At 33.7% G+C, this 23,509-nt stretch overlaps 1 protein-coding gene across 4 annotated transcripts; it reads right to left on the bottom strand.

The window, feature by feature from the left end:
- Positions 1-2,710: 2,710 nt before the first annotated feature.
- On the bottom strand, positions 2,711-14,789 carry LOC131036860 (uncharacterized). Of its 4 annotated transcripts, XM_057968858.2 has the most exons (4): positions 14,676-14,789; positions 5,705-9,973; positions 3,462-5,584; positions 2,711-3,311 (listed from the first exon to the last, which is right to left on the bottom strand). In XM_057968858.2, exons 2-4 carry the CDS (start codon positions 9,950-9,952, stop codon positions 2,783-2,785), a joined length of 6,900 nt encoding a protein of 2,299 aa, XP_057824841.2. In that variant the 5' UTR covers positions 9,953-9,973; positions 14,676-14,789; the 3' UTR covers positions 2,711-2,782. The 4 variants fall into 4 exon arrangements, with proteins under 4 accessions (XP_057824841.2, XP_057824838.2, XP_057824839.2 ...); XM_057968855.2 differs by having other exon boundaries at positions 2,711-5,584; XM_057968856.2 differs by having other exon boundaries at positions 2,711-5,584; positions 5,705-9,968; positions 14,676-14,777.
- Between the last annotated feature and the right edge of the window lie 8,720 nt (positions 14,790-23,509).

The following is a 23,509-nucleotide window of genomic DNA, read 5'->3' as shown; positions in this document are numbered from 1 at the left end:
GTGTACAATAATTGTATATTTTTTTTATAAATTATAAGTAATATATAAATATTTCAGATATGAATTTATTTTTAATTATTAAATTAAATAATATGTAATGTAGATTTTTTATTTGAAGATCTATTATTTTAAAAATAGCATTAATTCAAGTTATTGATATCAATTCAAACTTTTTTAATAAGAATCATATGTATAATCTTTTATGATTATATATGTAATTTATTGAGGTTAGATTAAAGGGCTGTTTTGATATCTAATGTTACTATATAATTGGAAATGCTTCAGTGTTATTCTTGATCAAATATATATCGCCTAGACATTAATCCTTTGGTGTTGAGACTTGTGTGTTAGAAATTTTCAATATGAAAACATATCTTCTTAATGCTTTTGCTAATAATAGACCACAATTCAAGGTGAGCTAAAGGTGTTGTGTATGTAGTTTTATTCAAGTGACCATTATTTTGGTTTCTATGGTGTATTACAATTTCATTCTAGAGGCTCAAATTTAAAGTTAATTTGATTTTTATAGTTAATTGTGAATTGGATGAATTTAAACTTAGAACTACTAATTGTTATTATTTTAGAATTAGATTAATCATCATATTAATTTTATCTACTTTATTTTATATGATTTTTTTTTTTTTTTTTTGGGTAATAAGTCTAAAGAGCATTATAAGATTTATTTATTATTTGCTCTTTTATTTTTTTATTTTTTTGACTCAACTCATAGATGTGTTATTAAGATTTTGTCATTGAAACTTTGGTCTCATATAGCATATAATTTTTTTGTAGATACATTAAATTTATAATGCCAAACTAGTTTGGTCAAATAAAGGCTAAATCCTCGAAAGTTGTAAAGAATCTAGTCTAATCAAATGCTATTGTTGTGATGTCAAGGATATGAGTAGGTCTTAGTCTAGTGTAGCTAAGAGATTTTATGATCCATTTGGTTACATGGAGCTTGTATAATTATCTAAATATATGGAAACCAAGTAGTGTGCACGAGTTTTGGATTTGTTCAATTCTATTCCATCTTTATCACAGTTAACTTTTAATGGTTTCTTTGAAGAGAAAAAAATGAGTTTGAAATTCACTTCTACATATAGCTTGCATGCTTCAGCTCCACAAAACAATATCTTAAAATTTCTATGATTGAATTAAAGATCATATCGAGTTGACTATAATATGAAGTAATTAGAGAATGGATGTGTGCCTTACTATTATTATATGTCCTCATTGGTCATTTTATTTTTTCCCACCTATAATCCATGTTGTTAGATTTGATGCTTGACCTTAAGCGTGTAGGATGTGTAGAGGTGGCTTAAGTGTGGTGGATGTGTGCCTAGTCCCTGAAGTCAATTTAGTAATTATATGACTATGTTCTCTTCTAAAAGATCAAATTTAATGCAAAAACCGGCATCTAAACCACTACCAACAATAATGGCATTATGCCTGATATTTATATGCTTTACATCCCCGTCATTATGAATGAGAAAAATACAAACTAATTTCCTAAATTCCAAATAAATTATAATCGATCCCCAAAAATAAAATCTTGCATCAGAAACAATGATATAAAGAATATTTGTATCCTGCTGCATTCAACCTCTAAAGACATGCCTAAGCTGTCCAGTCCACATTTCCATTGCCATTTAATTCTTTGTACAACTTACATTGTTTTCAAAGAGGTTTACTGCTAAGCACAAGCATTAGAATGCTCAGCCGATGAATAAGAAATGCAAGACATTTGTCATAAATAATATTAAAGGTATTTTACATATTATCAAAATGCTCTATGATAGTCAAAACCTTGAAATTAAAAGAAAAAGAAATTTACCAACAAAAATACCTGTCCATGACAAGATTTTGCTTTGAGATCTCAAGGATAGTGCCCAAAAGACCCAAATGGACAATGTATAGCACAAAATACTAGATAGTACTCATGAGGGTCATTCCAATTGATCAAGGAATCTAATAGTATGTCAACCCAAGAATGAAATTTGTACTTGTCGTGGGGATATTATTATTATTATAATTAATAGACTAAAATAGTTTGAACAAAATTAAAAATAATGCATTCAACCTCTGGCCTTGATAATCAATAAAAATAATGCAACCCTGTTAGTATAATTTACAATGTGATTTAATATTTGAAAAATGTGGAAAAATCATATGCATTCCGACCTAGTGAGCTGCATCACACCAAAAAGAGGATAAACTTATTCACAGAAAGAAATATAATAATATAGAATTGTATAAACTGACAAAATATTTAAAGGCTAATCTATATTTGAGGTTGTTAAAGGCTATATTAGTCAGAATCATAAACATAATTGTTTCTAAATGTTTAAACTAGAAGCAAGCCAAATTGCATGAGAGCACATTGAAAGGCTACCAACATTGCATGAATCCTGGTAGAAGGATGTTTGTTTTAATCCCTCAACAAAGACTTAATAACGTCTTCCATTCATCATTATCACTTACCAGCCATGAATAAAGTCAATACATGAAAGCAAATTGAAAGGTTGCTAACATTCCATGAATCATGGCAGAAAGCTGCAAAATTTTAATTCCTTGACAAAATGTCGGTAATGTCTTTCATGTCACTTGCATCCCATTAAAAAACTAACAACTGGTTCAAGTATTAGTTGAGCAAATAGAACAGATGGAAACCACTCAACAGATCAGATCTTTAGTAAGGGTCTAAAAGTGAACTTGGAAAAGTAAACAAAATATTATAAGCAAGATGCATGTAAAATGCTCAACACAAAAAACTTAAGAACTAATTATCTAATCTCATTAAAGAGGCAACATTAGGCTGCAGACTACTTGCTAAATTCTCAAAGCTTCGTTGCAGCTGCACCTCATCAAGGCTGTGCTGAAATGAGCCATTCCCAGCTGCTGCCATCGTCTCCAAAACATGAACTGTGGGATCTCTTCCAAACATGATGGTATGAAGTACCACTCTTGGTTCCCTCTGTTTCAATCTATTTACCAAGTGAACAGGATCCTGCCCATCATTGTTTCCACCATCACTCAAGAAAATGACTGTCGGTTTCTTCTTCTCCACATTAGGATCTTTGGATCCACGAATGATAGCATCCTCTGCCAATAGTAAGCCACTTGAATAACTTGTTCCTCCACATGCACGATACTGAAGCAGGTAGTCAACTATGTCTTCTTTCATCTCTTTCATTTCTAAGGCAAGAACTGCCGTAGTATCAAACAAAACCACAGATACAGAATCATCACTTGTGGTTGCCTGCCGTGTGACAATGAACCTAACAATAGCCTCATACACGCAACCCAACCTGCAATTGTGTCCAGACATAAATTTGGACATAGTGGGTCTAATATCATAATGACTCATTGAACCAGACTTATCAATGACAAAAATCACATGATGAGCAATGTTCTTGGAATGTTGACATGCAAACACATGACCATCCTTAGTTACATACCCTGAAGAAGATGCAACTGAGCCACTGCTTACCACCGGAGGATGCCATAGTTTCTCTGTGCAATAAGATCTTGAGGTACTACCATCACTTTCATTGTGCTCCTGTGACCTGCAAAGGTGTTTACACAGAGCAAACTCTTTCTGATCTTCTTCACTGCAAGGATCTTCAAAACGCATTCTTCTCCAATAGGTCTCATGGGTAAGCTCATCTTTTGAAATTTCTTCAATAGGGCCATATTTCCTTGTCTCGTGCCTTGACCCATCGTACAAATGACTTGTGCACTCTAATTTATCATTCACGGGACAGCGAATTAAATGAATGTGACCCCGACCTTGTGCTTTGCAATGCATGTTACACATCTCAGCTATTCCAGATTCTCCACAAGCATATTGCCTGCCATTAATATCAAATTCTTCCCTGTCTGATACAAAGTTGACATGTCTCATATTCCCATGAACTGTGTTATGCAATCCAGAATGATTGATGGGCCGTTGACAAAAATACCCACATGCTTCGCACCTAAGATTACAATAATGTACAGCATCTGGATTGAGCGTGTGAAGATGTATGCCCTTGTGAATTTTTTCAAATGCTGGGATTGGAATGCAACAATCCTTCCGCAGTCCGTTTTGTTCAGAGACATGCTCATACTCAAAGGAACTTTTTTTGCCCTGAAATGTACGCGTTTGTCTAACAAGTTCAGTGAAAATTTCACAGATGCCATCAGCTTCACATTTCTCCCGACAAGCATGCTCACTGCCACAGAGATGTTCTTCGCTTTTTAATGCATGGAAATGATCCTCATAACCACAGAGTCTTGGGCAACCATCCATAATGCATTTTTTGGGACAAAACCTTTCATGGCAAGCATGTTTTTTGTGATCCCCAAGCTCAATTGGCACTGCACAAGGATTTTTGCAGCTTCGAAGGGAGCATTTCATCTTGCACATATGTTGAGGTGAATTGCACTTGTGAGGACCGTCATGCCCAACTTTAAGACAACATGCCATAGTGCAATTAGATGACTTTTCATTTAAAGAACAAATCTTGCCGCAGCTATGGTTTCTCCTTTTGCAATCATGATCTCCATCATGACCTGCCAAATTACGACATTCCTCCACTTCAATTCCTACGCCTGCTTCAAGAGAACAATATGTGCACTTCTCTGCACACGCGTGATTTCCCATGCAAGAGTGATCAGAGGTATGGCCTTTCTGTAGAACACATCGCCAGAAACAGACAGAGCATTTGCAACCACAGACAGACAGACCCTGTTTTAGCTCTGCAAGGGCTGCAACTGCCTCTAATTGCAATTTCTGTAAATCATGATTGCCAGCGAATTCTGTGGTATTACTACAGAGCCAGCTTTGAACGCGCTCACACCTCCTGTCAATCAGTTTTCCTACGAAACATTGAAACATAGAGTGCCACTGATCACCATTTAAACCTCTTTTTTTGAAGACTGAGTCTAGCCTTGATCTGAGATCAGACAAGATTTTGTCATTCGAAATTGATTCTTCTGCAGGTGCAAGCTCCAGCCCAGTATCGTGCACATCAATCAAGAGATCCTCAATCTCTATTGGAGTATCAAGAATTTCTTCTTGAGTGTCAAAATTCACAAGCACCCTGCTGGCTCCTGACATAGAGAGACATCCTTCTCTGACTGCAGAACCCAAATGTTTACGAAGAATATCCACCTTCATGGCAACACGTTTCAAATCTACGGGGGTCCAGTCCTTGGCTGCTATCTGGGCAGTTACAAGCTTCAAATCTCTCAAGAAGGAGCGCCCGTTCTGGTAGGCAGGTTCTAAATCCTCTTCCACAGTCAACGCTATTTCTGACAGGCTTTCTTGGTAATATTCTCTCCGAGTGAAAGGAGGCATTGCAGCAAGTTCAACCATTCCTCCATACATTTTTGTTAAAAAGTTTTCCCGGGATCTCTTACAAATTTGTAATAGTTTTATGCGAAACTCATCTTTTAAATCCTCTACATCAGCTAAATCAACATCCTTGATTGCTATGTAGAATAGCCCCTTGAATAACTTCTTGTCGCTCTTAACCAAGCTTACCCCATTTTGAAAGCGATTAAACACAGCTTCCGTCTCCTTGTCTAGATGAAAGTCCTGAGAAGCGAAGTATCATATTTTCCAGTTAATTTGAACTAGCTGCACTAGTTTAAAAAGACAACAAAGCAAAGTCAATGCAGCAAAATAAGAGAAGGTGACAAATCAATTCCGACAAACCTTTTTATTGAATATTGTTAGATTACTGATGGCTGCATTAAGGACAGAAAGCAGCATGTCTTCTTGCTCGGTCCTCTCGAAGCTACCCAGTCCTTCAAAATCCATTAGTACATAGAGACACTCTGCATCCACTCGAACTGTCATCCACACCCCATCTGTACATCTCCCGCCCGCTACATCAAGAAGAGATCCTGATAGATGATTTAATAGGTATGACTTCCCACTGCTTTGTTTCCCCATTGATGATATCACCTTGATCTTACCATCCCACTGATTCAACACAGCATCATACAAGCCAAAATGCATCAAATTAGCCAGAGAAATACTATCTGTGTAAGTGAGGTGTGGTGGTATCTGAAGGCCATCAATCAATGGCCTTAGTCCGTTGTTTTCAGCTCGAGTAACTTGAATAGGTACAAGGCAAATGAGCTGTCGGATCCAGTTTCCTGCAGCCTTCTTTTGACAATAAGGCAACTTGACATCTATAAAATTAGAATCCCAGCCCTCAGACTTGTCAACATGAAACTGAATACTCAGTTCAGAAAAATCCTTTCCTTTTTCTTGCTCCAACTGTCCAATAAGAAGCTTCAAGTATTCTTCACATTTTCTTTGACCAAGATCTGCTTTAGTTGTATCTTTTGATTTAAGCAAAACATTGAAGTTGAGATGCCTGATAAGACCTCTAAACAGAGCAGGACTAACTGCAAACTTATCAAAAATATGGTAAAAATAGTCTAATGCGGCACAACTCTTCGGACAGTCCTGGTACACAGAATCCTTTTTACGTGCTTCTGAATTTTGCTTCCCTTTTGATAATTCTTGAAACTCCAAAACTTCTGTAGCTGAAACTAGAGTTAACAAATTAGAAGAAATAAAGCCAGGCACAACATCAGAGTACACAACGAGGTGAGTTTGACAACCAAAATGCACTATCATTGCCTGAAGATTCCCTATGTCTCCAACATTTATATCCAAGCAAATGGTCTTCAAGTAAGACATGGTGTCACCTAGCATATAAACTTTAACCTCAGTCTCAAATGAAGATTGAGTTTCTTGAGCAGTTAGTTGTGCTGAGGACAAAGAGCAATCTTCAGAGACTTCTGCAGATCTCTGAAATACAAAAAGAAAGGAGCCATCCCCTGAAACACACGCATTTCTGAAATCTGACATAAGAGACAGATGCTTGGGCTTCATGAGTGGATGTTGATGGAGTTCAACCACCCTGGCTCTGTTTGAGTCGTCAATTAAAAGCAATTCCGCTTTCCCTGGAATAAACTGCATCCATACTGTGTTTGTACTTCCAGAAAAAAATTCAAGTAAAATCTCAATTCCAGTCCAATCTATGTGTCGGAATGACTCGTCGAATTTATAAATTTGAATCTTAGCTACGTCTGCCTCAAAGAGAGCTAGAAACCTAGTGCGTTCATCAAAAGCTACCAAATCAAAACCTCTTCTAAATATACGAATGGGATTACTCCCACATACAAGTGGCCCTAGCTTTGGGACCATGTACAAATTGAGACTATTTTGTTCTTTATCGTGAATGAAAATCAACAGCTCTCCAGATTTGAGAAAAACCACCTTTTTCAGAACTTCTGTTTCAGCATCACAGCAGACTAACTCAACCATATCTGAGCATGATGGAGTAATACCGTGCATTGAGTTTAAACTTAACTCATCCAAATCCTTTTTCTTGGGCACCAATTCCACAATCATCCACTGTATACTTGGTTTTTCTTCTTCTTCAGTTAAAAACTGCATGTTTACTTCGTGAGGTCCTAGATAATAATATCGTTTTTCAACAGAAAATCTTTGAATATGCAAACGCCTTCCCATCACTTGGTTTTGAGATAGATTTTTCTTTGTTAAGATGAGGAAGTTTTCTTTTTCATCTTTGAATCTTTGTTCCTGGATCTTTTCAGCTGCAGCCTTTTCATATTGAATTTTTTCACGAAGCAATAAGAACATGTCTTTCCTTATCATAGCTTTCACATTTTCCTTGAATGCTTCTTTTCCTTCCTTATAGATTGATGACCATAGATCTTTAAAGAATCCAATCGAAAACAGAACTTTACTTGAAGTTTCATGAAGTTTAAATTCAAATAATCGCTTCTTCCATTGCAAGTAAGATTCCAGAGATTCCGTGGAAAGTTTCACTTCAACAGAATCCAACAAGTGGGCAATAACATGAAGGCTACCAGCTGTCAGAAACTTCTTCATGTCAGTTGTGCTGAAACTTTTTAATTTATCCAAATCCTCATTACTCATGAGGAATGCTAAGAGGAGGTCCTTCTCAATAGAATCTCTTTTCAGTTGCAATAGCTTGTCACGTAGAGGTCGACCAAACTTTTTCCTTTCATTTAACATGCCATTGGCCATCAGAGAACCCAAGAAGACAATATTCTGTTCCAGACTTAGTAATTCTTTTGGAACTGAAGGCCTTATCCAGTCACGCAGTACACCATCCAAGGTCTGGCTGAGCTCTATGATTCCTTCATTGGGGCTCTTTTTGCTTAGAAACCTAAGAAGAACAGGTACACCTGAAACTACAGGAAATTCCTTCCCAGATGCATCTTGATCAATGGGCAAAAATTTAGCATTTTCAGTCTTGTGATCTTCCCCCTTGTACCTCAAGACAATTTCTCTTCCGAACACAAGTGGATTGCCAGATTTCTCAATGACAAATGTTACGCACTTCTCATCATTCTTCTGCTTAAATGTAAATTCTGTACCAGTAAAAAGCACCCTTTGCTTATCTGGGTTAAGATCCCAAATAGTGGCTAACTGACATTGAAGGTGCTCAAATCGGCTGGGTTCAGTTGGGTATTTATCATCTGCAATGCTCTGCCTCGCCATAAGTTCTGAGGCGTCCAAATCAGAAAGATATTGAACAGAGGTGCAATACTCTGGCAAAACATGGAGAATACTGTTCAAGATTTTTAAACCCAATTCTTTGAGTTTGAATTCAATTAAGTTGGATTTGAGATAATCACCACGGCGATCTTGAATTGAATGCATCAAATCCTCATAATTCTTAAACTCTGGCATTTTTGAATGCTTGAGTAAAAGAACAAACTCCTCATCAGGGAGCTTAGTGAAATCAAGATCATAGTACTTCGAAAAATTCTGTAACTCAGAACACAGTGCCTCAACCTTAATTTTCTTCCAGTTAGGCTTAACATACTTTTTTGCCGGTTTATAACATGCACTGAGGAAGGCACAGCGATGGTAACCTTCAGCAAAGAACAATGGCCGGTCAGGTACCATCGCTCCCTCATGGGCTATTGCAAATGCACCCATCGTGAACTTTTGGATGCTCACGCTCCAACCAGACGAAACTTTGACATCATTTTCAGAATTTCGAACATGGCTTATCTTCAGCCTCTCTGTTCTTCTCCTTCTATGAGATTTGTTGGCAACAAAAGCAGTTAATGAATCAAAAACATCTTTCTCTTCAATACACACATAAACATCATCACAGAGGTCCACAACATAGCGAATAAAGTTGCACGAAACTTCTTTCCTAGATGCATCTTTCAGAAGTGTTCCTTGATGCCAATAAAAAACAACTAATATTTCCTGCGAAATACTGACATACAAACCTGGCTCAAAACTCCCTTCTTCCATTAGCTTGAGAATTGGGTCATCAACAACTTTCATGTCCTTGAGTATTCCAGCCATTATTTGTTTGTCCCCATAAATCCCAATTGCAGGCAACGATATGTCATTCAAGGAATTAAAGTCGATTTTAATATCAGAACATTTCGCTGCAGCATTGGGCACAAATTGATTGCACAGATGGAAAATCTCATCTTCTGGAATATGCACCTTTTCTACAAAGCTCAGTTCCTGCTTGTCAGATACAATCCTCATAACTTGGAAAAGGGGAAATTTATTACTTGAAGCTTGAACAGCAGTCTGGTTCAGAAATTTGGCTCTAACATCTTCAAGGTTCATCGTTTCTTGTTCATCTCCATGAGAGGATGTAGACTGCTCCAGGATAGTATATTCTTGATTTATGGTTCCTCGTTTACCTCCTTGAGAGGATGTAGAGTCCACCACCATGTAGTCATCCATAATCCAGACTGTATCCCCAGAGTCTAATATCTCAGGTGCAGCCGAAATTTTTTCTCCAGATTTTGGAGAAACATTATTATTCTCAGTTTCGGATAAGGCAGCATGAAAATCTCCAGATGCACCAGGTATTCCTTCTTCCATCTCAAATATAAATGGATCTCCTCCTCCCATTGCAAATGATTACAATCTGATCTGGAAAGGAACAAAAACAAGCCATTCAGTATCCAAGATTTCAAACTGCACATTGCCGATGATAATTCTTAAAGAACTTGCGAATTCAATGACCAGTCACGTGAAACAAGTAAATTCGAACCCTCTTTACAAATAAACATAGTGCTAGTGTGGTACTGGTGTTCAATCAAGTTATATTAACAAATATCAAATAGAATCATTCCTAGTAAGTGCAATCCACAGAAGACCATCTCGATCTGAAAATGGTAACCAATTTACCAGGAATGACGTTGAAAATTTATCTGGGAGGCAAAGTTTTACGTCAACAAATTGAAAATAAGAAGTATTCTTTTACTTACTTTATAAATCACCAAAAACTGATTTCTTCTTCAAAAAACAAAAAGAAAAAAGCGTAGGAATGTAAGAATCAGCAATTGCAATTGTTCTGGCTTTGCTTCACGTTGTCAAAATCTTTTGATGTATAACATGTTTTGTTTTTATAAATTACTCTCTGCATTTTGCTCGGTGCACAGCTCTACTGATGTTTTTCCCTTCTTAGATAAAAAGCTTCAATCGATCAACCATAACAAGACATGCAATGCTAATCCGCTATATTTGACTATAATCCTACTTTAAGAATTATGAGGAGAATCAAGTACTATTTTTCAAGAATTTAAAATTCGTATATTTTGCTAAAATTGATAGCAGAAGAGTATTTATTAAAATGAATTCTCATCTACTTAATGTTTTCAATTGTTTTGTATATTTTGAATTATATACCTAGTTAAAATACAGCAAGACTACATGGAAAACTCAGAATTTGTAACAGTATCTACTTTAACTTAGTCATTACGGAAAATGAAAATGACTGTTAAACGGAGAAAAAGAAAGATAATATAACCTTAACGATTAAGCTTTAGATAATAAGATTATAATGTATTTAGTAGTTACATGAAATGAAATGATATCTAAATAGATTTAATCATTAAGATAAAAAAAACTAATCTTTTAAGTAATTAATAAATAATATTATTCTATACATTTTATATAGATAAAATATTATTATATTTTTAGAAAATCTGTAGATTTTGATTGTGTAGCCTTTTTTTTTTTTTTTGGCTCTAATTTATTCTGATGATAGATCATGGAGTACAATTCAAAAACATAGATTACAGATATACCTAAAAGCTTAAAACAATATAATCTCAATTTGACAGATATTTAAGAGAAAATCTAATTGATGAATACAAGAACAATTTATTTAGTACACATATCAGAAATAAAATTTGTCATTATTACAAATAAAACTTCTCCATCATTTTATATGAAAGAAAAGAAAAGACGCTATTAAGTATAATCTGATCAATTAAGACTTCAAAAAAGACTGAATATTATCTAATAAAAAATAGAACGAGACTATAAAAATACTTTAAGTGACCAGTGTAATTCATAAGGAAATTCATCTTTATCTAAGAGATTGAGTTGACTTTAAGACAGATTAGCCTTCAGAAATGAATATGGACTTATAAAAAGATTATAGGAAATGCTAAATGGCTAAGATCTTAATCGAGCAGACTTTTACAATTGAATTTAGTCGATAAGCAAAAGATACTATAATGAAATATATATTGTTATGGGGAAAAGTTATCCATGCCTACACCTGAAAAAAAATGCAATAAGATTACAAGAAAATCTGACGAGTTAAAAAAATGTCATTTTAACTAGAACAAAAATGAACTGTTAATCAAGGAGGCATCCTAACCTGCAAGATTTTATCTTCAGAAATGATTACAGAATGCACATTGCACATACTTCGTTAAAATACAAGAAGATTACAGGAAACCCAAAGAGGTTATAACATTGTCTAGCTTAAATGAGAAGAATTAAAGAATAGACTTACTCCTTAAGTCACAAAAAAGTAACTATTAAAAGCTTATTTGGAAAATAATTTAAAAATAGACAAACCTTAAGTAAGGAAAAATAACTGTAATCATTTTTATGTGAGAAAGACACATTGATAAAAAAGTAAGCAAGTGCTACTTTGATTCCAAATTGACAGCAACTGTATCCAAACATTGAATATTTAACTACACATCATTCATTTATTCCCAAATGAAAATAGCATTATCATGGATCCTCCTCTTTATTAAAGAGGATAATGATAATAAGTGGTAAGAATGGGAGCAGCTGTCTTACACAAATTAGTAAATACAAGAGATATAATATTCAAGTACTTTGTATGCCTTGAGGCCACACTGTTTATTTTCTATAACATGAGCATTGTAGTTCTCAGCTAAAGAAGAAAACCATTTTCAGGGGGTTAGCATTAGCATCTGAATCAGTTAATTTGGCGTATATTAGAAGATAATGTAGCAGACATTTGCCATTTAATTGCTTTTATATTTGATTTCTCCATAGGAAGGACTTTTACCTTTACCTTTTCATTTGGTAAAGGTCGTTTTAAGTTGGGCAGCAATTTGCTATATGAGAATTTAGATAATTTTTCGTTAATTTATATTATATAGAATATATTAATTTCACATTTAAAAAAGTTATTAGGTGTATTTTTCATAGATGTTGAAGGGTATTGTCATCTTCTGTATTTGTGATTTGGGTATGAATTAGTCATATTTGTGATTTGGGTATGAGTTAGTCATCTTATGTATACATGGCATATATTTGAGTTTATTTGTGAGGTGTCTAAGAGGTAATTATCTATATGTGTGCAACTCAAGCAGAAGCTAGCCATATTATATTGTCTATAAATGATGTATGTTTAAGCCAACTACCATGTGAACATATGATGTTGGAATGAGGTCCCTACATAATTTTGTGTGGATTCAAATACTCCTATGAGTATGGAACCATCATTTATTTGGAATGTGTTTGATATCATTCCATTGTAATTGGAATAATTGAAAACAAAAGCTCAATAAATAGTTGTGATTTAAAGGCAAGTACATAGATCTCATAGAAGAGGAGAGGATGGAGACTTGAAAAATTAGTCTTCAAATTGAGGGACGACCTTAACATTGAGAGCTTATGATATTTTGGTGTGAGTATTTGAGTAATGACATAGAGTTGTCGCCACAAGTGTAATTAAAAAGATTATGAAGTTGGTCATTCTAATTTAGATGAAAGAATGCTTAAACAATTAAATTGGTAGTTATCATAAGAAGATTAAAAAAAGAAAAAAAACAGGTGTATTATTATAGTGCAATAATCCACTTGTCAGTTCAGTCCCTAAGTCGAGAATAACAGTTGAGACGAGGTTGAAAAGGGTGGTTGTCATGCACACGCACTTCAAACTCAATAATCCAACCCTATTTTGATCCTTGCAGACCAGAGCTGAATGTGACAATCGAGATAGGATTGATACGGGTCATTGACAAGCAATTGACCCAGATTTGAGACCTGGTTGAGTGATATAACAGTTAAGGCCTGGTATTTCCCTGCAATGGCCTTTACTTCGAACCCTAGATGGATTTAATGTTTATGACGGGGTATTGCCATACAAACCACCAAAGTTTGACCCTAGCTGAGACAGGCGGTTGCCATGCAATCAAACCCCTGTTTGGCTCTTCAATCCCACAGCCAAGTGAAATGGGTTGAAATAGGTACCCAGTTCCAGTCTGGTCAAATGTTCAAGCCCTAGGATGAGTGTAGTATTTGGCCGGCAAAACCATGAAAGCTGGAGCCCTAAACGAGACAAGGCATCAATGTGCAAACCACCTAAGCTGAAGCCCTGGTAGATGTAGAATTTTCCAAACCTGCAAACAGAGTGCAGATCTGCACAAGATCTAGCTAGAAAATAATAAAAGCAAAACTGCAGATAATAGCACAAAAGATGAAAACCAGAGCAGCTAAGAAAGGAAATTGTATTAACCCATTGTTCTCTTTACAACTACAAAATATGCAGATTTATACAAAAATAACCACCATAGACCACTGCAAGTAATTTCCTGGAAATTACGAAGGAAACATGGGCAGAACAACTGCATTAACAATGTTGACGGTGAAAGAGGCAGAGCATGCACCGTCTGTTTTAACAATGCAGAATGCATGCATTGTTATTGTCCATAAATCACGGCAGGAACAGACGGTTTGAAAGTGGGCTAACACAGCTGCTAACACAGCCTTAGTTGGACTTAACATTACTCCAACAGTAGAGACAGCATTGCCATGCAAACCTCAAGACTTGAGCCACAAGGCAAGTTGTTGCCTTAAAATCCACGAATATTTGAGACCTCCATTACGGAAAACCAGGGAAAAATTGTTTTACATATACATTATATATTGCTCATATCCAATAAGCATACCTGACTCCAGATTCGAACCTGCGTCCACTCTATAGTCTTTACCAACTATATATGATAACGGGGTAAACATTTTTAACAACGATTCATAACATTCAACAATAGGGGGAATATTTTTACGAAGTAATCAAAACAATGAAGTGTGAACACCTACCCCATGGCCTATCCTGTGACCTACCTTCTTCAAAGGCTTCAAAAACCAGATACCGGCAAGAAAATGCCCTTAAAAAAAGTAAAATCTTTACAATAAGCTACGTTGACAGGAATTTCCAGGGCAATTATAACTAAAATAACACATATAGATAAAATACAGAATATTACGAAACAATAATGGAAGTAGCAGGAAAAAACACAAGCATTTCGCATTTCCTTTTTTTTCAAAAGAGCTAGGTTTAATAGCTACTTACCAGTTTCTTGTTCCAGAAATATAAGCTCGCAAATTTTAAAAAGTCGGAATGCACGCTACCATTACCAGAAAACTAATAAAACAGAATGAGTGAAGACGATGAAGCTGCGCAATGTATATATACACACATTTACGCGGTTTTCATATATACACACAAAAGGTGACAGATAATGTATATATACAAAAGGTGATAATGTATATATACAAACATGTACGAGCGCTTCATATTAATGGTGATAGACAATGTATGTGTGCGTACGCGTGCGATATAATATATATATGATACTCAATTTAATTGAAACTATGCTTTATGGGATAATGATGATGTGGAAGTGTGCTTGTTCATTAAATTCAGTTATTATTATTAATTTTTAATTTCATTAAAGTTTTTTTTTTTTTGGTTCACCTATGCATTCGTTTGATGCATTTTCTCTTTTCCAAAAGCCAATCATTTTTCAGAATTTTACAACTTTCAATGCAGTTCTATAGTTTTCATATTTATGTATATTTAAATAATTTAAATAAAAAATTTTGTTTGTTTTTCTATTGGCTAATAAGAGTAACAGTAGGGGAAAAAAATTATTTTTTATTTATTTTAATAAAAGCATTTAATAAACTTTTCAAACTTTAGACATTATAGTGTATTGTTTTAATTGTAGTACTACATTTATTAGAGGGCAGTTGGCAAATTCTATCTCAAATCTATGAGGCAAGTACAAAGCTCCAATGGGATGTTAGCATTTGTCCTACCCAAATCTGTAAAAATCTTTCTCCATTTAATGGGGTATTGGATGGGTACTGCAGATTTCTTTTCTTATTTTCAGCTTTGTGTACTGCAGACTTCACTTATCTTTCACCTTTCCTGCTCAACAAAACACTGGGATTCCGTCAAGTCCATCTTGATCAAGCAAATTATGATGGCAGAGAAGCTCAATCTGAAAATGAGGATCTTCGAATTAGATTGTATCATTGAAATTGTAACACACTTCCTTGAACCAGTTGAATTTAATAGTAGCAGTAGAAAAAACACTACTTATAACACATTATTTACTGTAAAATAAACTTGAAACCAAATAAAAAATAGCATACACGAATCATGAAGTTGGACGGCCAGAATCACAAAAAAGCTATGAATTAATTCTGAATTGACTAGTTACAACTAATAGCAAAAACAGAGTTAGGAATCTCAAAATAAATTGATAATAATAATCTAAACTACATTTTTTTGGGGTTGTTATGCATCTAACATGCATTACACTTACTAGGAAAAATTAATTAAAGTTGGGCAAGAAAAAAATCACAGATTGTGCCATTCTAAAATAGGGTTTAAAACTTGAAAAAAAAATAGGGTTTAAAACTTGAAAAAAAGACAATTTCAGACAATGCCACCACTCATAACAAAAAAAAACTAATGTTGCTTAAAGGATATCAAATGTGCTTCAAGAGTTTTTAAGACTACTAAAAGGTAAAAACCATGATCATAACAAAGAGTGTGGCTAAGAATTTATAAGCTTTCATTTGCAAACACAAATAATCAACAAAGAATTTCAAGTTTTCAAACATAATTTGAATATTCAAAAGAGATCTAACTATTTTCACAAGATTGTGATTTTTCTCTCTTCTATTAACAATTTAAACATAGGACCAAAAATTTCTGAGTGAATTGTAACCGGTTGACTGCATTCTATAAGCTTGGGGATTTCAGGCCAACATATAAAAAATATGGTGCCACATTTATAGCTCATTCAAATTAAAAGGTGAAAGATAGTTTAAATTGTTATGAAAATAATCTTTTGACTTGTATATTATACAACTAGCTTTGTGCACCATGGTGTTGTGAAACATGTGATATTGAATTGAATTGATTTTCAGATTATGAATGTCTACTTAAAGGTTGTTCCAAAAATAGTACTACACATACAATCTCATAGGAGTCAGCTCGTCCAAATTTGCCTGCATTGGAGTCCCAGGAAACATTAGAAACATGAAAACATCAATAATTCAAATCTCGAGGTTAAAATCCAAAACACCTTTTCTTTTTTTGGGATAGACCAACCTCATTAAGTAAGGCCTCAAAGTTTGCAGTAACTGCTCACTACCATATTTGTTAGCAAAAAGTTTCCTACAAATCATCTAGGATACTGTCTTCAAAAATTGTAACAGAGAGCTGGAAGTTTTTTTTCTAGTATCATCCTACTGTAATGTTCTCCATCACCAGCTAAGGAAGTAATGACGGAACACATCCATGAGCCCATGAACTCATTATGAAGCCAAACCTTACAGTATGCATCACACCATATATGATATTTTCTGGAATACCTTGTAAAATACTTAAAAATCCAAATAATTTTCTTGATGGCAGGTCACTCTAATTTGAATGCAAAGAAAATATATACAATAAAAAAAATGCCTAAAGAATGTAGGCAAGTAGGATTAAAGACAGAGTAATTAAAATACAGAAAATTGGGACAATCGATTTGTAGAAGTCCTTTAGACATAAATTTTGCACAGCAACAAAATCAATTTAATAGACAAAATAACATTGAATTATGGTAAGCCATTGTTGCACTACGGTGCAGTATGCTACATTGTTTTTAATAGATCTACATTAAAACTAATATGTTTTTTCAGTCATCCTCATGTTATTAGGCTCATGCACATGAAAGTAACAATTAATATCCACGTGGAACATAGACAAGGTAGGAAAATAAAGTACATGGAAAATGTGGAGACATAGACAAGACGTGTGGTCTGCTTGGCATGTCTGGCTCAGAGTTCTTTTCAACACGTGGAGCAACAAACAAACCTTTATAACATGACTATTCATGTGTATTGGCAGATTTGACCTCCCAAGGAGAGTCCGATAGTCTTAAATAGACTGCTAGAAGTTACAAAATGTATGAAAGTACAATGCAAAATGCAAAATGCAAAATATATATTGAATCATTCATTTCCAAAAACATTAAAACATATGTATAATTTGCTTATTTATAAATATGTTAAGAAATATATATAGAACAATGTTTGGTATATTAAAACAAATTGAATAATCCTTATTCTCTTTTTGGAATTAATCTTCTGAAATGAAATATCTTCGAAATGTATTTAACAAGATATTTAAAAAAAACTTTGGCAAATTCAAAGAATATATTATTATCTCAAATACGAGTTCAGATTTTCTCAAATCTATTGCATTTACAGGAGGAGAGTTTTTCATGGTTAATATTTATTTAGTGTTTTATTATTTCTAAAAAATTGTAAACCAAATTAAAATTGAATATTAGACATTATTATTTTGTTTATAGTTTTAATTATGAGTTTGTCATGGTTAATATTTATTTAGTGTTTTATTATTTCTAAAAAATTGAAAACCAAATTAAAATTGAATATTAGACATTATTATTTTGTTATAGTTTTAATTATGTAGTATTTTAATTGACTGTAATACATGTCAACAATATTTTTGTAGTAACAGATTCTAAAAATTTCATATGCAATTCAACTAATTAAGCAATGAAATGTTATATTAAAGTATAACTTTCTCAACTTTTCTAGATACCCCAAATACAATCACTTTTCCTTTTGAATGATCATGGAGCAATTGTTATTAAATATTTTTCTCTATTTATTTTTTGTTCAAATGAATGCTATTGATTCTTTTTGTGCATACCTCAAATATAGTTTTTCACTTCATGACAACAAGAACTAAACAAAGTACAAATAATTATAAATATTTCACTATCTTATACTCTTGCTTTTGCAATAATATTTGAGTTTAACAAATTAGATTCATGGTCAAACATTTATAGATATTTCAAATGCTTCAAATGTTTCCATGTGCAATAGTTATTTCCTTTTCTCTTTTCCTTACAGTTCATGCTCACAATAAAAATATTTATATACCTCCCTTTATTACATGACACTTTCTAGAGGCATTTTAAATTCATAAATCATGTACAAAACCAATATTTTTTTATTGCTTTTTTATTCTCATTATTGATTCCAACCCAACTTCCAAAACAATTATTCTAAATGCTATTGCTTCCAAACCTTGACACTAATCTATAACATCGCACAATCGGCAGGAACTTGACGTATTGTGTCTCTTGTTTTTATTAGATTAAGAAGAATTGCAAAACTTATATATGTAGTTGAGTAAAAATATCAAAAGATAAATAATAATTAGTTTTATTTCATAAAAAAATTATGAGTCTACTATATACATAGACGAAGTCATAATTAGAGTTTCTTGTCTCATAGAAGTTTATTGGATCTTAGAGCAATCTATATGGATGATGATATCAAGAACATCATTTGTGAACAGACATGGTTGTATGGCTCACCTCGCACTGTCAGTATTGTCCTTGACCAAAGTCTAAGTATTTAACTCATTTGTGATATGTTGTGTAGACACCTAAAATTCAAGCAAAAATATTAGAAACAAAGGGAAAAGAGTCCCATCGAACATGCCAAAATGCTTATGCTAAATTTGAACCCTATTGTAAACCCTAACTAAGATCCAACCAAACCCTAGGTCTACAAATGCATTCAACAAAACTCAATAGAGATCCACAAATGCATGCAAATGACAATGAAATACATAAATTATACCTTCATATGCAAGAGAGGCTTGTTTCTATTGTTCTCCTATCCACCATAATCTTGTATTTGATGATGGGTGCTCTTAGATTTGTATGCACCTGCACAAGAGCTCAAGGAAGAATGGATGTGGTTGTGATGAGGAAGAATGGATGTGGTTGTGATGATGTATAGCTAAAAGTGTGATGATGTATGGCTGGAGTGATTTTGGCAAAGTGTAAGTATGCTCAAACCATGTGTGTTGCGTTATGAGAGGAGGAAGCCTCTTTTATAGAGATCATCATAAGAATGGAGGGTTTAGATTAAGAGGTGACAAGATAAATGGTCAACATCACATAGATAAAAGAGAATCAGTAGGATTTGAGGTTAGGTAAAGATGGAGGGAGGATGTCAAGAGGTGAGTTGACTTTTGAGAAAACACAAAGTGACTAAAGAGACAATTGACACTTGTCACATGCCTGTGGATTTAGATTGTGATCCATGTGAACAAGTTGAGGGCTAGGAATAAAAGAGGAAAAGGTAAAGTGAATTAATTAAATAAATAAAAATATTTATTTATTTATTATTCTAAACATTCACTCATCTTATAATTTTAAAACTCTAATCATTCTTTTCAAATATTCACTTTTGTTTTTCTAAATATTTTTTTAATAAATATTTTATATTAGTAAGAAACAATATTTTTACAATTATATTAATAATAATATAATTATATGATTTTTCTATCAATATTTTGGATTATATTATGTATCCATCATTAAAAAATATTATTCAATCAAAGAGTAAGATATATGTGACACACATGCTCCCCTCAATCAATGAGATTACATATACTATTATTTCCTAATTAATAAATCTTAAATATAAAATAAAAATAAGGTGTAATAAATAGTTTATTATACCAATAGTTTTGACTTAATTTTTTGTTGCCACAAGGTATCCTTGCGACCCAGCCCAACAACTATTTGGAGCAAGTTGTTCAGCGAGACTAGTACTTGGGATGTACCAAGCAACTCGCTTACTAGGTGCATCGGGTGATATCTAGGCCTCGGGGTTGAACCTGAGACCAATGGGGAGCAAAGCAATGACCCAAGGCAACTCTGCTACCCATGTGCGCTAACATTCTTGACTTATTAAATAAATAGGAAGGTTGGAAGAAAGAGAAAAAAGAAAAAGAAAAAGAAAAAGAAATAAAAGAAAACCAAGACAAAGTTAATGCACATATAGAACAAGCCCAAAGAAAAACCATGGGTCAAGATAGATAAATGTAACAACCCCTATCATTATTATCATAATTATTATCATAATTATTATTATAATAGCATAAGAAGAAAATTATTATTAATAGTAGTATAATTATTATTATCATTCTATTAATAGTCTAGGGTTAGTGCAGGATCAAGGGGGGCCAAAAAGTGGCGATGTGAAAAAAATAGCCTTCCTCACTCGCCTAAAAACGCAAAAATCCGTGTTGACTTTTTGCTTGGCCTGGGTGTCAGTACATCTTGGCCTGGTAATTACCTATGCAAATCGGATATCCTATCCGATTTTCTCGGATATCCGATTTTTATTTGTAATTTTAATTTAAAAAATATATTATATGTTACATATTACATTATATATATTATATAATATATTATTATATTATATTATATTATAATATAATAATATATTATATAATACAATATTATATTCTATTATATATAATATAATAGAATATTGTATTATATTATATATATAATATATAATATAATACAATATATATAATATAATACAATATATATAATATAATACAATACGTATTATATAATATAATAATATATTATATAATATATTATTATATTATATTATTATATTATATATGTTATTTAAAAATAATTTAAGTATAGAAATCGGATATCCGATTTTCTGAGACTTTTATATTTCGACAGTGACAGTTCCATGAGTCATTTTTAACTCACGAGTCGCGCGAATTCATCAAAATCTGATATCCGCTCTATCCGATATCCGGTGTTTTGACAAAAAATTGCAAAAAAATAGATTTAGAGGTAAGAATTTTATCGTTTTGAATCATTTTCATTCATTTTTTGTATTTTTTGTTAATGTTTATTTGATTTTTCATTGAAAATATGGTTTTTTTCATGAAAACTAGGCTTTTTAAAATCAAATACCTAATTGTTTAAATTTGTTAACTAAATTTAATTGTTTACATTCAATTAGGTAAAAAATGGGGGATAACAATGAAAACATTGACCAACCACAACCACAACTGCAACAACCAAACCCTCATTTGCCAAACTCCCCCTCAATTCAAGATTTGATTGCACAAAATTTGAATGAATTGAGGGGGATTGTAGAAGTATATCGTAGGATCCCTCGTCTACACCCATTGTTTGATCCTCTCACGTCGATCATAAAAAGCATGGAAACCATGACTGAGGAGCACGATGTCACCCTTTTGTGGCGAGATTCTATGAAGGAAAAATATGCAGATGGCTTGTTGTATAAGGATATCAAGGATCTTGAGATATCCAAAGCCGAAATCACCTCATTGTTTGTCAATCCCCATATTGGTCAACCCGTAGATCCCAAAAAAATAAAACTTTCTATCAAATGGTGCACAAATGATGGGATTGTGAAAAACTTTTGGGATCGTTGGTGGATGGTTTTCAACAAACCACCCAACAACAATCTTGATATCCCCTTTTATTCATAAAAAAATTGTATGCTGAGTTTGTTTTACGCAAACATGTGAACTACTTTGACATCCAACCTTTCCAGGGTGTAGGTTTAGGTATGCCCCAAAATAGACATGGGGCAGTCAGAGTAGTCTAGGGCCCATATGTCCCCCCTCCTCCTATTGATCCCCCATGTGCAGTTCATCATCCTGATATCATTTGTGAGGCGGCTTCACGAACCATATCGGCTATTCACTCTTTGAGTAGCCTTTTGGTTTCTCAGGCTACGCCAGTAGCTCAACCTACTCTTGATGGTAGCGGTGCATCCGGTGCCGGTGACACGTCATCCTCGGCTCCACACATATGCGTGCCCCATAGTTGTGTCATGTGTGGGCACGTATGCTTTGGTCCAATTGGACAGCCTGTTGATCCTCCCGTGGGCAGTGCAAATTATGAGGTGCATGAGATGCATGATGCACCAGATGTTATTACATAGACTGGAGGATACCCTGGGGAGTCCTCACATGCTAGAGTCAAGGAGGCACCGTCATCATACATTGATGATGTATTGGTAAGATTTGTGTTTTCACAATTCATGTTATATTTTAATTAAATATTTATAAATTAGATAATATTAAGTACTAATTTTTATTTACATGGTCTATTTAACTGTTGATGACCGAGGATGAGTTGAGACAGATTCAGGAGGGCACCTTGTCGGCCATTTCATTTGGCCTTGATAGCTTGACGGTACATATATTATTGCACCTAGTCGTTTATATTTTATTGTAAATACATGCTCATCATTTATATTTGTATTAATTAGATTGTGTAGTAACTTGCATGTATATCTTATTTTACTCTTGTAGGGCACAAGCAGCACGAGTGTGGTGCAGTGTGATTTAGGATCTGGTAGTGCAATTGGAGACAAGGGAAAGGTAATTGAATGCAAATATGATTGAATGAATAGTTTAAATAACTTGTAGTGATTATACATGTCTAGACATAGATTGATAGTTTCATATACTTGTTGTGTATATATACAGAGAACTCTTGGCTTCACATCCTTGATGTCTACACCTAGTATACCTGAAGAAGAAGAGATGCCTCGAGTAGATGTGTGTTTATTTTATTATTTGATTAGTAGATATAATTTATTATTATTAGTGACAATTATATGCTAACTTGTATCAATGTCATGTTTCTGAACATATGTAGGTTGTGTATCAAAATATTCAAAACATACCTCCTCTACCAAAGACATACATCAAGAGTCCTGCAAAGCTGAAGAGAAAACGTGGAGATGAGGTAAACATGAATAGTTCAATTATAGTTCATTTTTATGTTAACTTTTTGAATGTGAATTATAAAATATAACTAATATTAATCGTGGTTTGTTTTTCTTGTGCAGGATCCTTTAGAGCCGAGCAGTGCAGCGAAGAGGATTGATTTTGATGATCCATCAGCAGCTTAGGATGTTATAGATAGTTTTAGGATGCTTACATGTCTAGTTGGCATGTATATTTTGTATATGGACATACATTCACATATTTAAACA

This window comes from Cryptomeria japonica, chromosome 2 (assembly GCF_030272615.1).
Source record: "Cryptomeria japonica chromosome 2, Sugi_1.0, whole genome shotgun sequence".
In the NCBI taxonomy this organism is placed as follows: Eukaryota; Viridiplantae; Streptophyta; class Pinopsida; order Cupressales; family Cupressaceae; genus Cryptomeria; species Cryptomeria japonica.
Note: the sequence above shows the minus strand (reverse complement) of the source record. Positions and strands in the feature narration are given on the sequence as shown.